This window comes from Doryrhamphus excisus, chromosome 19 (genome assembly GCF_030265055.1).
Source record: "Doryrhamphus excisus isolate RoL2022-K1 chromosome 19, RoL_Dexc_1.0, whole genome shotgun sequence".
Classification (NCBI taxonomy): Eukaryota; Metazoa; Chordata; class Actinopteri; order Syngnathiformes; family Syngnathidae; genus Doryrhamphus; species Doryrhamphus excisus.
In genome coordinates, this window is record NC_080484.1 from 11438524 (window position 1) to 11452980 (window position 14457).

The 14457-nt window shown below is 41.6% G+C and overlaps 1 protein-coding gene across 9 annotated transcripts in view; it reads right to left on the reverse strand.

The window, feature by feature from the left end:
- Nucleotides 1–12287, reverse strand: part of ylpm1 (YLP motif containing 1) — a 29269-nt gene extending 16982 nt beyond the window's left edge. For 2 of the 9 annotated variants that reach the window (XM_058056176.1, XM_058056174.1), the window contains exons 1-4: nt 1812–2878; nt 1260–1475; nt 946–1134; nt 368–858 (exon numbers count right to left, since the gene is read on the reverse strand). In XM_058056176.1, the coding sequence (XP_057912159.1) occupies nt 368–858; nt 946–1134; nt 1260–1475; nt 1812–2339 (1424 nt within the window). In that variant the 5' untranslated portion in view covers nt 2340–2878. Of the gene's footprint in view, nt 1–367; nt 859–945; nt 1135–1259; nt 1476–1811; nt 2894–11404; nt 11440–12113 lie in introns of those variants that run through there. The other 7 variants (XM_058056179.1, XM_058056177.1, XM_058056173.1 and 4 more) reach the window with 7 other exon arrangements.
- Nucleotides 12288–14457: the final 2170 nt, after the last annotated feature.

Consider the following 14457-nt stretch of genomic DNA (forward strand, 5'->3'; position numbering starts at 1 on the left):
AATCAACTAAAGGTACAGTTGTAGAACAAATAGAACGATGAGAACAAAAATAGCTTCTAAGAGTAATTTTTGGGGAAATATAAAGTTATAGTTTTTAATGTAAGAAAATAAGTGATTTCGGCAAAACCAAGAAAACCATGGAAGTTGCTAGAAATCTTTAATTACACTCTTTTGAGCTATTCCTGTTATCATATGTGTCTATATCTGTATATCTATATCGGTGAACAAATCGAGTGAAGAATCTAGGGTGGTCTAATCATTTCTTCCATGACTGTATGTGTACATGTTGTAATCATGTTTTCTGAATTTATCATTTGCTAACAAGGACAATCAGTCTTTTGCACAAAAGAAAAAAAATGGTACTGACTGTGGACCCCCAATGTTGTTGTAGTTTGGTGACGGAACATTTTGATGACCTGAGAGTCCGATCCCAGCAGGAGGACCTCCTGTGTGTAGGGGTGCTGCAGCTGGAGTATGCTGTTGACCTTGCTGGAGTGCAGGACTGGCAGTAACGGCATTGAACTGCATACCTGGATTTACTTGTTGCGGCTGAATTTGACCGTCCTGTCCTGGGTACGCTCCATATTGCCCCATAACTACATTATTATACTGGTTTGCAGCGTACGGCACCATTGTTGTCAGAGTGGTGATCCTCTCAAGAAGGTGGGCATTAGTGGCATTCATCTGATCCTGCCACTGTTTCCACTGGTGCTCATAGTCATGCAGTTGGTCTTTGTGGGGATAAGTTTGGAACTGCTCGAACCACATCCTGAAAGAAACCTCCCAGTCTTGGTATAGAGGCGTGAACTGCTGCTTTTGTACTTCGTAATGTCTCAGCTGCATTTCAGCTGACATCGTCTGCAAAAAATATATATATTTCGTCTGACGGTAGAAGATTCAAATATGTATTTACATTAGGAGGGTGTGGATGGGTGTTTTATATACCTGTAAGTTTGGAGGTTGCTGAATGAGCTGCTGATACTTCTCCAGTATCTGTTGGAGTTTCTCATGCTGTTGCATAAGAGCTTGGTAATGTAAGCCTACTCTTTGCTGCTGAACATGCTGCCATTGAGCCGCTGCAGCCTGTAATTGCTGGAGACGGGCAGTCTCCTCATTGTCTTGTTTTGAATCCGGCTTAAACACAGAAACAAAGCAAAATCAGAGCTAAGTGTCGGTATCAGACACGAGTGGCCAATATAAGAGGGGCTTGACATTGCTTGAAAACCTTTCCTAAACACATCATTTTTAAGAAAGCTCACCTCTGGTGGTGGAGGCGGTGCTGGGGGCTCCTCTGTTGGAAGGGGCGGAGGTGGCGCAGATGTGGGTGTTTCGGATGGAAGTGGAGGCTGCAGAGTTTGCCCATTGTGCGGCGTCGGCTGTGGCATAGCAAAGTTACCATCCTTTTGGTTCTGTTTCTCTTGCCTCAGCTTTTGTAGGTTCTGCAGATGTTGCTGGTACCAAAGTTGCTGCTGGTTCTAGGTTGAAAGAATCATAAGGATTTTAATTCATTATTAATTGAGACGCTTGCTGAGATAAACCAACTGACAAAAAATGACATAAGCAAAGACTCATAGGAGCAGAATAGAAAGAGTTTTCTGTGTGTTGACTACTTGATATTCAACATACTATTAGTAAAAATAATAATAATGTGGGAACAACTTAAATTTTACACTTTTGTCACATCAAAATATGATAATTGGGGTGGGGTTCAAAATTTGACACACTGAGAAAATAAACTAGGGGATGCAGTTGAGGTCACAATTGTGTATGCAACATTAGTAATCAGCAATAACCAGAGGAGAGGGTTTTACCGGCAAAGGCAAAGTTTTGTCGTCCTCTTTATTGAATACATCCTGTGTTTTCCCATCGTTAGGGTCCATAAGTTTCGATGACTGGGGGTCTGACGGAGGGGGAGTTGGCTGAGCTTCAGCGGCGTGAGTCTGTGGCGGGGGCGGCTTCGACAATTCCTGTTGTGTCGATAACGTGTCCCCTCCTTTTAAGTGAGGGTGCATCCCCATACCGCTGTCCAAATGAACCGGTTCTGTTGACTGCCACGACGGCCCCGAATACCCACTCTGGTGTCCGCCACCGTATGGTGGAGCAGCGCTGCCATGATGCAGCACCGTCTGGAGCTGTTTCTGGTGGAGCATCTGGAGCTGCTGCATCTGCTGTAGGTGCTGCTCCTGCAGGCTCGAGAAGAGAGAGCCGCTCGGCGAGGCCTGTAAACCGCCGAACCCCGCTTGGGGACCGGCGAGGCCTCCTCCGGAGATGTTCCGTGGGCCAGATCCTCCGTAGTTTTGCGACGGAGGTGCACCATAATTCCCCCAGGAAGGGTACATTTTTCCGATGCGAGGCTGGGGGCGCAGCCTTTGTGCTTACATTCAGCCTCGTTGCTAACAATGCTAATGTTCACGCGGACTTCGCTAGCAGCTCGCTCGCTGTGGTGCAATCGTTAGCTACATAACCAACCGGACAATTAAACCACATTAGGCAGGCTTAAACACTACGGCCTTACATTAAAATATATGTTAAAGATTGTACTTTCATCCGTCGGTAAGAGTGGCTATGAAGTGGCGGCGTCCACAAGATGACGACGTGACGTCACAGATCTTGAACGACTACTTCCGGGTGGAAAACTTGCTCGATGTGAATTAAACAAGAAATAAAAGTAGTTATTTGCGGCAATTTTGAAAATGTGCAATTTCAATGCAATTATGTTAGGGTTTACTATATTCTAATAATTACTCAAAATCGTTACTCTTAAAATCGTCTCTTCGGTCTGATCTAATATACAGTACTTACGCTATTAATGCTAAAAAATAGATGCTATTATATAACGCCAGATTTAATGACCCGGCTTGCTTTCATTTTTTTAGATGTTTTAGGGTTTCCCTGCGCTCCCATCTATAGTAGTGGTATTATAGATTTCTACCACAAGGGAGCGACATTTGCACAAACATTTGTAATGCAAGAAGAAGAGACGAGTGGCCAAGAATTATTCTTTTCTAAGATGTGGTGTTTAATGGTCATAATAATTACAACAATAATGCTGTTCATCATTATTACCACCCAAGTTATGATCATAACAACTGTATGTCTGTGGTTTTGCCTGTAAAGTATCAGTCACGTCCACCATTAAATGCTGTTCATGCAAAGGTTCATGTAAATGGTAATGTTTTCTGACCTGGCGTTAATTGGTTATTTGCTTTAGTAGACCAAAAGACTGGAAATCGTGTCCAAAACATTTGTCAACTAAACATCATGTCAACTAAACCCTAGGTTCCCAAAGAGGAGTATGTTTTCCCCTAAGGCATGGAGGTACGAGTGCACCTGAATGCATCCCAGTTGTTCATTGCTCTGCGTGCATCCTATGAACAAATAAGTCATTTTGATGATTATTCTGCGCATTGAGTGTTTAATCTTGAAGAGTTAATTCAGATAAAAAGGTTGCTGCAAGTTCAAAAATGTACACTTCAGGTCAATTGTGTGATGGCGTATAGGACTGTAAAAAGTTTAGGAACCACTGAACTAAAGCATTACCATTCACCAACTCAGAATAAAAAAAATGGAGGTTTAGGGCATGTGAGACTGCCAGTTGCCCTTGAGGTCCGATACACATGAGTATTTTTTTTGTAAGTTAAGACCACCAGTAAATCTATTCATTTTGACCGGAGCCACTTAAAAAAGAATCGTTAAAGCGGATTAATCAAGGCCGCCCTGTTTAATGTCTCCCGTTAATTAGTTTGTCAGCAGTGTTTTAATATCGCCTAATGACTTCATATTTCACTGATGACATTAAAGAGGTGTTAAAAGAGGAGGAAATGGGCTATTCGGGATGCGCTTCTTTTAGCTTTAAGAAGCCCTCGGTGAAATAGACAAGGTCAAAGAGGCCTCGCCTTAAGGGAGAGATACATTATCAGGGATGGGATGGGTGGGGTGGGGTGGGGGCGGAGGGCATAGAGGAAGCGCTCTCTTGTAAAACAGCATGACGGGCACAATGTGATACAGTTGGAACAATACGCCACGCTGGGGAGTCATGATACAGCTTAACTGAATATGACTTTTTGGGAGTTTCATTGACACTTATGTGCAGAATCTTCCCGAATATTTTCCAAAGGATTAAAAGTGCACCTTTCTTCAATGTTGATCAGCACTTTGCAAAGCTGTCCAAGCAAAGAACAAAGAAATCAGAAATCGTAAAGCCCCAGCTCACAGTATTGAGGACACTGCATTTTCCCTGGGATGAAAATCCTATGTTAAACAAAATGCTCAATGGAGGCTAATGGATCCCCAACACTGCTTCCAAAATGCTTTGTTTGGCAAATCAATTTTCCCATAACCCGGTGAGGAGAAAAGTGATGCGGATTGATCGGCGCCCCCCACCCCCCCTTTGACTTTGTTTCCAGAATATTGTTTGATGGCCGGATAGATTAATTGCTATGACATTTTAAAGCCTCTGTACGCCAAACAGCCTAATTGTCTGCGTTGTTGTTAGGGACGCTGCGCTAGAAAGTATTGCCAGGTTTAAGACCCCCTCCCCGACAACATCACGCTGCTCAATCAGATTTTGTTTGAATAGAGGTGATGCTGGCCTGATAAGATAAAGCGCATTAAAGGGCATCACTCAAACTGCTGCGCCAGCACGTTTCCACTCAGCGTAGCAGCTTGCAAATATACAAATAAGATCTCGCACTTGTCCCATGCAGCCATCTGCAGGACTTATATACACAGACAAACTACATCATCTACCTGCCTTGCCCTGCGTTTTATATAAACTGCATGGATACACTTCCATTTTCATAATCTCATCGCCTTTAGAAATATTCAAAGCTGCGTGTTAAATGGTCCTGCAGCTGCTTATAAGTCTCATAAGATCCAATTTAATCAAGTTTAAATGCATACAGTATATTTGTGTACAAAATTTAATTTAAAATACTGTTTAATCAATTCTTTTTTATTGTATTATTTCACGAATGAATCAATCTTATGTCTTCAGAGTCTGAAGGCATGACCGTAGACCTACAGTTTTTAACATGATTAGAGAACTCTGGGCATTAAATAAAACCCCTATAGTCACCTATAGGACAGGATGTGATGTCGAAGTTTCAGAGTTGAGTTTTAGCTTACCAAGAGTTATGGCCCCAACAGTAGCCCATGTTATTATTATGATTAACATATTATTATGCCGCACGGTGGCATGTTGGCCACACAGTCAGGATATCAGGAGCAAGGAATGACTATTCCATTATCATGACATTCTGTTGTCACATCACACAAGGAGCGTCAAAGTAAAAAGAAACTCTGACATGACGTCCCACAGTGTTGGTGGCTGCGGCTGCACCTCCATGTTTTACTGGAATATTTTTTAGCAGTCCTGCTAAAGTAGGCAGAACCCGAAATGTTCAAGTAGTAGCGCATCATCTGCACACCACATTTCACAAGCATTTATTCACCCCTCACCATGACAAATGACCCGACTCAACAACATTGTGGGCCAGCTTTTCCTCACACCACGCTGCCCACCTCCCCATCACACCCAGCTACACCTCCCTATCACCCCAACACACCCACTCGCCTTTGAAAAATTCTAATTGAATGAGTTTATGTCGTCAAATTGATTAATCATACTCATTTGTACTTATTAGTGGGACGGTTGAAAGCCATGACAATTAGATTAATGAAATTAGTTCATTCTTCCAAGACGTCCAACTATAACAAAGCAACAAGAAGAAAGAAGGAAAGAAAAAAAAAAGAAGTCTTATAATAGCGGAATGTTATGACAAAAAATTGGCAATCAAGATTTGGCTGCTAATTGAATGTCTGCTTTTATTAATGACGAGGTTTATAAAAAAGACCTTGAGAGAGGGACCAGGAGGAATATTAATTGATTCATCAAAAGGGCTCCAAATTAAAAAGGAAAAAGGTGTTTTTTCAGTGACAAACAACACACTCCCAAGCGACCAATTTATATGACATTACTTATGATGGCATTTTGGGAGAATAAAAAGAAGTCTCCACGTTGCTAAAATACCACACAGTTGCTTTGGACTTTATAGCAGAGATTCACACTTGCTGTGTTAGGTTTGGTTCAAAAGAACTCTTGTGTTCAGTGGTGGCCGAGGACTTTCCCAATGAAATGAATGCAAAGACTGAAAATAATCCATCAAGTGAAAAACAAGGGACACTCACTCCATAGTGGAGCTAACAATTTTTAACCTCCCACATTCCCAAAATTTGCATGGTAGGGGCAGGTACCCCTGGGGAGTTGCGGTAAACTATCGGGGGTCGCAAGAGGCAGAGTGTACTTTCATATAGTATATGAATAGTACTCAACATGCAATTTGATTCTGGAATACGCTTGTATGCTCTCCATTTTGTTGCATTTCAGTTTCAAGCTCAGTCTGTACAGTACAAAGTAGATACAATCACTTTCTGTAGTACACATAGATCATACACACACATAGCCGCACTGGCATACTAAACTACGCTAACTCTGCTAGCTTCCAGTCACGCTCTGTAAGAGATGATTTTCAACGTTACACCAATTGTTTAAGGCCATCGTTTCGACATATTTAGTCCAGGAGGGGGAGATTCCGCCATGATTGATCTGTCTGCCGGGGGGGAATACTTCCTCACAGAAACGCTCCTTTTCCTAGTAGATTCCGTTTTTATTGGCCAATCCTGTGATTCCATCTGTGAAATCACAGGGCGCTAACACAAAAGCTGACAAACAAGTCCTTACTGCCCACTCTTTAAGTCCCATGACGAAAACACCAGTGAACTGCACCAAAGTGTGCACTAAGTATCTTTTTAAAAATGTTGTAAGAACACAGTCTAAGACCAGGGATGCTTGTGCCCACTATGCATGACTATACATCAAGCCTGCAGGCCTGCATGGGGGGAAACAACAAGCACAGAAATATATGTAAATATAAATAACCACAGGTTGAGGTCCGTCCGTGCCGATAAGTCGGCTGTCAGCCAGTTATAAACGATTCCTGGGTAAAGCAAGGGAGTGGTCTTGATGATAAAAATGATATGTAATAATATTTATGCCGCCATGAATCTGATCTGCACTATTAGAAAGTCTGATAAGAGCATTTATGACCATTTGCTTTTTGTCATAAAGGTAGGCTTTGTGAATAATAGTAGCGCAGCAAAGCTATAGTACTTGCACAAAGTAACATGCGTGTATAAGCCATAATGGGCCGCTATATGTGTGCTGTCACATGGGAGATAAGCAGAATTATGGCTATTTACCAAGTCTGACCATCGATATGCATAATGTGTAAATAAAGGTGAGTCATCTTTTTATTCCAGCTCAACAAGTCTTCATGCTAAGATGCTATCTGCTTTTGCCATCTGTAGAAAACACTTCAAAAACAAATAAATCTCCATGATATGCATGCATACAGCAAGGAATGGATAGTACTAAAACTTACACTATTGTGCCATCTCTAGGACTGAGACAAAACAATTCACCCACAGAAAAAAAGAATCATAAAGACTTTAAATGTATAGGCAGTGTTTGACGTAACCGTTTAACATTGTTAACCTGGTGGATCTTATAAACATATAAACATACAGTAAACCTCAAAACAGCACAACTTGCTGAGTTGATGCCATGCCCTCAAAAGGAGTGTGCTGCACCACTAAAATGCATGAAGTGAACCAGAAAATGTTCTCATTTGCAAGTCTAGTTAGTTCTGCCGCCGCCTCGCAGTCACACTTGTGGGGTTATAGGCTGCGTAGTACTGTATAAATAATCACACACACGTTTAGTGGCGGCAAGAGGAACAACGCTACTAACAAAATACAGTATACTGGCATGAAAATGAAAGGATTTTGTCTTTTTTTTAATTTCAATTGAAATTTGGGGTATTTTTTAAAGTTAAAGACCAGTTGAAAAATTGCAAGAATTTACATTTTGCATTGTTGGATCTTAAGCAGGTTCTAAGAGCTTGTAAATGCAAAACAAAGGCATGGAAGTGAGACAGAAGAAAAATGGGTTAGGGCATGCTTGATGCCAGGGTTTCTAGGAGGCTAGTTGGTTATCCTTATGCTGGAGCCTATCCCAGCTGTCTTTGGGCAAGAGGCGGGGTACACCCTGGACTGGTGGCCATCCAATCACAGGGCACAAACAACCATTCACACTCACATTCATACCTATGGACAATTTGGAGTTTTTTTATGAATAAGATATATTGTATTGAATTCATTTTTGCATGTGGTTATCCATACATTTTGCACAGGTAGTTACATATACTGTATTTATGCTAAAAAAGACAAGAACATGTGTTTTTTTAACAATGTTTTGAACTAAAACGTGTCAGGATGCTGATCGATGACGAAACATCCATCACTGTAAACCAAACCGGATGCGACTTCACACTGTAAGCTCCTTATTTGACAATATTTGACTACAAGTCCAAATCCCAGGTTGACCCTGAAGGTAACACTCCAGTATACAATCATCTAAAGAGCCTTGACACATTTCAAGTTGCTGATGTCCCACTGACAGGATGCAAACGTTGGCCTGGCCAATGTATTGGCAGGCATCAATGTTGAGACTTGATCAAATGCTGCCGCACCAGTCAGAGGCCATCAGTGGTCAAGATATCCTCATCGGCAGGATCTATCGTCTCTATTTACACAGTCCATCCTCTTTAAACTGTGCTATTGATCTTGGTCTGGGTCATGGGGGTTTGGCATCAAGGTAAGGGTGAGGAGGAGGCGGGAGGTGGGAGAAGTGAAGAGGGAGGACAACAAAGCAGCGTCTTAAGTGCCACTTTTGAATCAAAACATACACAAAAAAGACAAAAGTCTTTCTAATCAATTACTGTATGGGCCCCAATATAAGACCACCCTGAATGTGAGTAGACAAATTGGCACGTAACGTTACAAGGACCTAGCTGAAACATTCATACAAATAAATGCCTGATCTCAACATGAAACCTCCCTCAAATGAAGGCTTTGGTTATTTTTCCTGTCCCCACGGTATTGAGTCCTGCTGATTTACACACCAAAAGCCAACATGGGCTCAGCATCGCCGCTGTGCAAACGGCCCACGAGGATCAGCCGAGCGTGAAGCTGCAGAACAATCCTATTTACTGTGAATGATGATACCGCAGCCTCTGACATTTTGGAACTTCTTCTGATTTTTAATAAACCTGCAGAGCCTTGTTGTCTCAAAGAGCAACCTACAGCGGCTTGTTGCTGACAATGGGTGGCGTCAAGGATGACGGCGAGAAGGAAGCAACCACAGAAAAGTCACCTCCAGTCTTTTATCCAATTAGGAGCAAGTCACCACTGAGTTAATGAGTTGACGGCGTAAGAGGGGAAAACATATTAACACCAGCTAATTAGCGGAACTGAGCCAAAGAGATTTACTTGGCTTTTGATTCAACGTGCGGAAAAGACAACAATTAAAGCAAATCTTGAAAGACTGGAGTGGTTCAAATCAGAGAGGACGTGTTTTGTTTGGGAGGCACTCTTGAGGGAGGCTGCAAGTTTGAAAAGCAGCTCAAAGACGACAGCTCAAAGTGATGGAGGTCATGACAGCCGTGGCTTTTACACACACAAAACCTGCGTCACAGCCTTTCTCACTCAATAAGCCGCCTTCGCTTTTTTTAAACTCACATTTCCGTAATAGTCCAAAATGTCTTTGGCCTCTTTCTTCATCCTTTCATTATCGTTTAGACTCTGACTATCATGCTATTTAAGGGGTGTTGTCTTATATTGCAGCTGTGGGGACAATGTGTCAATAGCACACGCGAGTCAGAGCTTTTCTTCCTGTCACTCACACACAAAAAATGCACTTTTACAATATTGCAACGTGGTACTAAAAAAGCTATTTTGTATTTTTAACAATTCTTATATTAGAAGAGTACTTCTTAAATAGTGTCAGTGCTAGTGCCGACCTTGTGCACGTATGTGAATGCATTCAAATTTCCCCTCAATGCGCAATCTCTTCAATGCTACAAGACTCTGTGCCTTGTCACTTCCTGGTTGCAGTGCAGTGTGTATTTCTATGGGAAAGTTGCATTCCGAGTTCTTATAAAATGTACTTCTGCTATCTTGTGCCTGTTTTTTCCGACTGCACCAAACGCGCTCTTCTTCCTGTTTTTGCCTGTAGCACAAAAAAACCCATAAAAGACATATAAATACGTCTTTGGTAGCAAATGAGTTAATGGCACTTTTTTTTGCTTGTTTTTCTTCATTTTTTTGGATTGTTCTGACTATATTCTCATAATATTTTGACTTTATTCTCGTAATATCATAACTTTTTCCCCAACCTAATTTTGACAGAATTGCGTGATCTTATGATATTGTTTTTTTTTTCACATAATATGATGACTTTAATATTTCACTTTTCATTTTAAAAAGATTTTTTCCACCATGCATAATATTACAACTTTATTCTTGTAAAATTACAACTTTTTAAAATATCTTGTAAAATTATCATAAAATAATTTTCCCCCCATTTTCTTGATTAATTGTATTTTGAGAACATGGCATCTGCAGGTTGCTCCATTGGCCATCTAGACATTACAGGTATACTCGTGGACACCCGTGCTCTACCATAAAGTGTCTCTTAAGGCAATTCTGAGAATTTGGCAGTAACTTAATGTGTGGTTTCGATCTCAGTGATGGAAACGCACCTCCCTACAACGCAATATAAACGTGCTGATACCACCAAGGCTTCCCAATCCCCCAGTTGTTCCCACACCCACACATGCCCCCAATTACCCTGCCAGCTCCACATGTGCAACATCATTAATAAGAGCCTCTAATAATGGTGGGCGAGCCCCATTGGCCGTGAGTGAGCTTTGTGACTAATTACAGTAATTGTATTGGAGTCATGCTCATTAAATATGAAAATTGTGTGCGGTGTGAAATGAATGGCTTTTCATGATCAACCTTGTATGTACAGGACAGAAATAAGAGCTTTGTAACACCACCCTTTCCCTGTGTGTATTTGTAATGTTTATTATTACTGCCTGCTTTTTCATTAACACGCTTGCCCGTGTACTGTGGAAACCCATCCAAAGTGAATTGTTATTTCAAATGAAGTTAAACATGTTTAACCTGCTATGAATGGGTGGGATAATTTGGTTTGGACAAATTATCAATATAATAATGGCTGCCTGTCCATGAAATACACATTTTATTAACATTTCAGTTAGTTCAGTGGTTCTATAATAAATAAATTTACTCTAAAGAAGGCAATCGAGCTCACTTGTTATGATTTAAAACCATTTTTACATGGTCGCTTAACACATGAAAGTATCTTTGCATCATCTCCTGGGATTTAAGGAGCTGTTGACTCCCTCCCTACCCTTCTCCTTCTTTCACCATTCCTCCAATTGTTTGCATAACCCTGCAAAGCAAATGCAACGCTTACCTTTTACCGCTCATCTGCAAAAGTCCTGATTTTGCCTAAAAAGAGAGACACATAAATGAGGCAAAGCAGGTAAACAAAGCATCACATGGAGGTCAAATGCTAATGATGTCTGGCTCCCTCAATCTGGAGGCAGACATATTGTCATAAATCAGCCCAATAATTCATAAACCCATAGTGAGGAGTCCTTACTGGAATTCATCATTTTAAGCAGCTAATGCGTTCAATTTGCAACCTGGTTAATAAGTTAAGACCAATGTAATGTAACTAAGCGTGATATGCTGACCATAAATGAGCATAAACATATGCTGACCTTGTACACAGCCTCTAAAAACCTCTACTGTTTCCCTCGTATATTAGTGCGGGTGTGAATTTATAAACGAGAGGAATTAACTTAAATAGTAAGTACGTACATAAACTTGAAACAATAAGTATTCATTTACAGGCAGGCTTGACCCAGCCAATATGGCGGCGACGTGGACATATTGCAGCAAGGACAAACCCACTCGATACGTCGTCTATGTCTGTGGCTGTAATAGTTTTCCACTTTTCTACTTAATTAACACCTTATATTGGCAAAAAGTATGTTCCAACTGAGCTGAGTTGATACCATTGGGGTGACGTAAAGTCACTATAAGCCCCTCATTGGTTGAGGAAATTCGCCATTCCGGTGTCATTAAAGGAAATGAAACAAATGCTAACGTTAGCTTACCCTATCGTATTATACTCCACAGTTTCCACTCTGCTCTTCTATTCTGTTTTCTTTCTGCTCTCTTGAGTACTTTCTTTTTCCTCGAAAAGGTGTTTTCTCCCAAAACACTCATTTTCAATTAACAGACACACGCTGAGAAGGCAATACAGCAAACTCTCATTCTCCTCCTTTGATCTACTTCTCACTGGTACGTTCAATGTAACTTGGGTTTTGCAGTTTCTCACGTAAAGTAGATTTCTTTTAAGCCAAACAAATAAAATGCTATTAAGATGCTTCACTGTTCACTTTTTAAAAACTCTCTTTGCACTATATGCATGCGTTCAATCACCGTTTCCACCTACAGATGGCGCCCCATTCATTGTAAAAAAGCTTTTTCTCTTCACCGCGTGCTGTCCGTCAAACATCCCGACTGACTTCAACTCACCCTTACCCGCCCTTGGGCCTGCAGAGAATGTAGTGTTTAAAAAAAAAAAGTAAATTCAGCATGTATGTTTCCGCCATAAATCATGACCGCCTTGCATTTACACAGGAGGCATGTTGATGCTTATGTACTGTATCTCCTTCACTCACCTGCTCACACTGTCCCAACTACAACGCCACTCCCGGGAAGTGTGAGTGACACTTTACAGCCTATTCTCAGCGGAGCCTCAGTCCGGGACGCTTGAATAATGCCCACTGAAGACAAGAAAGGAAGGCATCTTGACAGCACAAGGTTGCCATCATAGATTTTTGTGTGTTTTTAAATGGTGGGTCAGTGCACACACATGGAGGCGAGGAAGTCACTCTGAGGACAGTGGGTCACGTCCCAAATCCCTTATTTCCCCTCCTGGTGTCCTTTACTGGAAGCCTGAAAGGGTCCCTGATATGATTGATCAACTTTGCTTTGTTTGTAATTTGATTAAATTAATTTGTAAACAGGTAGATTGTCGACTTGGTCAAGTATATTTTTCTTCAAAATAGTAATCATGCCAAAATGTTGTGTTGCTGCCGGATGTTTATAATATCCCAGTAACACTGTAGGTTTGTCCCCCCCCCCCCCCCCCCCCGTAAGAATACGGTTTAAGACAAAAATGGATTATACAAGTGCAGAGAACGATAGACAGATGGACACCCACTTTGAGTTCTGTTCTTTGCAGTGATCTTTCAAAAATGTATCAATGATGAACATAATTACAAACAATGTATAAGATATTTAATCAAAGAAAAACAAAAAATAGTTCTAATTTGAAGCGAGTATTTGCTTAGTATTCTGATTATTATTCTTAGGCCCCCCACTGTGGGGACAGGCTGATTGAAGACACAGCGACTCCCCAGTCCCCACCCTCCACTCCCTCACCGTATTGGCTGAAGTTGAAAGGCCAGTAAATGAAATGACTTCCACAGGATTGCACCACAAAAGACGTGAAGGGAGTGTGTAACATGCGTGCATTCAGCCGGCGTTGTCGCCCCCACACAAGGTCAAGCAGGACGACGTGGAGACGGCTAAGTGACCGACGGTCTGGCCCGATGCATGCCGTTACACCCCGAAGGCACTCGATGGCTGTAAAAGTACAAGTGTGTATACACACACACACACAGATGCATGTGATTGGTCATGCTTAGTGCTGTATTGATGCAAAATATTCATATCTAATGGCCGACAAAATGCATAGTAAAACCTGAAGTGAGAAACAAAAATTGAACTATTGATATGCTGCTAAGAAAGGAATCCCCACGTTTTTAGTTGATATAGTTGACAAAAAAAACCCTTTCAAATAGGGGCGGCACGGTGGTGTAGTGGTTAGCGCGCACACCTCACAGCTAAGAGACTAGGCCATCTCTGTGTGGAGTTTGCATGTTCTCCCCATGCATGCGTGGGTTTTCTCCGGGTACTCCGGTTTCCTCCCATATTCCAAAAACATGCTAGGTTAATTGGTGACTCCAAATTGTCCATAGGTATGAATGAGAGTGTGAATGGTTGTTTGTCTATATGTGCCCTGTGATTGGCTGGGGACCAGTCCAGGGTCTACCCCGCCTCTCGCCCCAAGACTGCTGGGATAGGCTCCAGCACCCCCCGCGACCCTCGTGAGGAAAAGCGGTAGAAAATGAATGAATGAAAACCTTTCAAATAATAAAAAGCCATTGCAGTCATTACATAAAGATGTGATTTTATTGACACTGTATACTCAGTGCATCATTAGAGCGAAATCACTCAAAAAAAAGGGGGGGGAAGGGGGTGTCATATTTACATATGGATACTGTGGAGTATGAACACAATAAAGAAAAAGACATTGCAAACCATCTGTGGCTCTCGGCTGCTATGGGAGTGCATAGTTACACTGGACTGGAGCTTCATCATCAACAC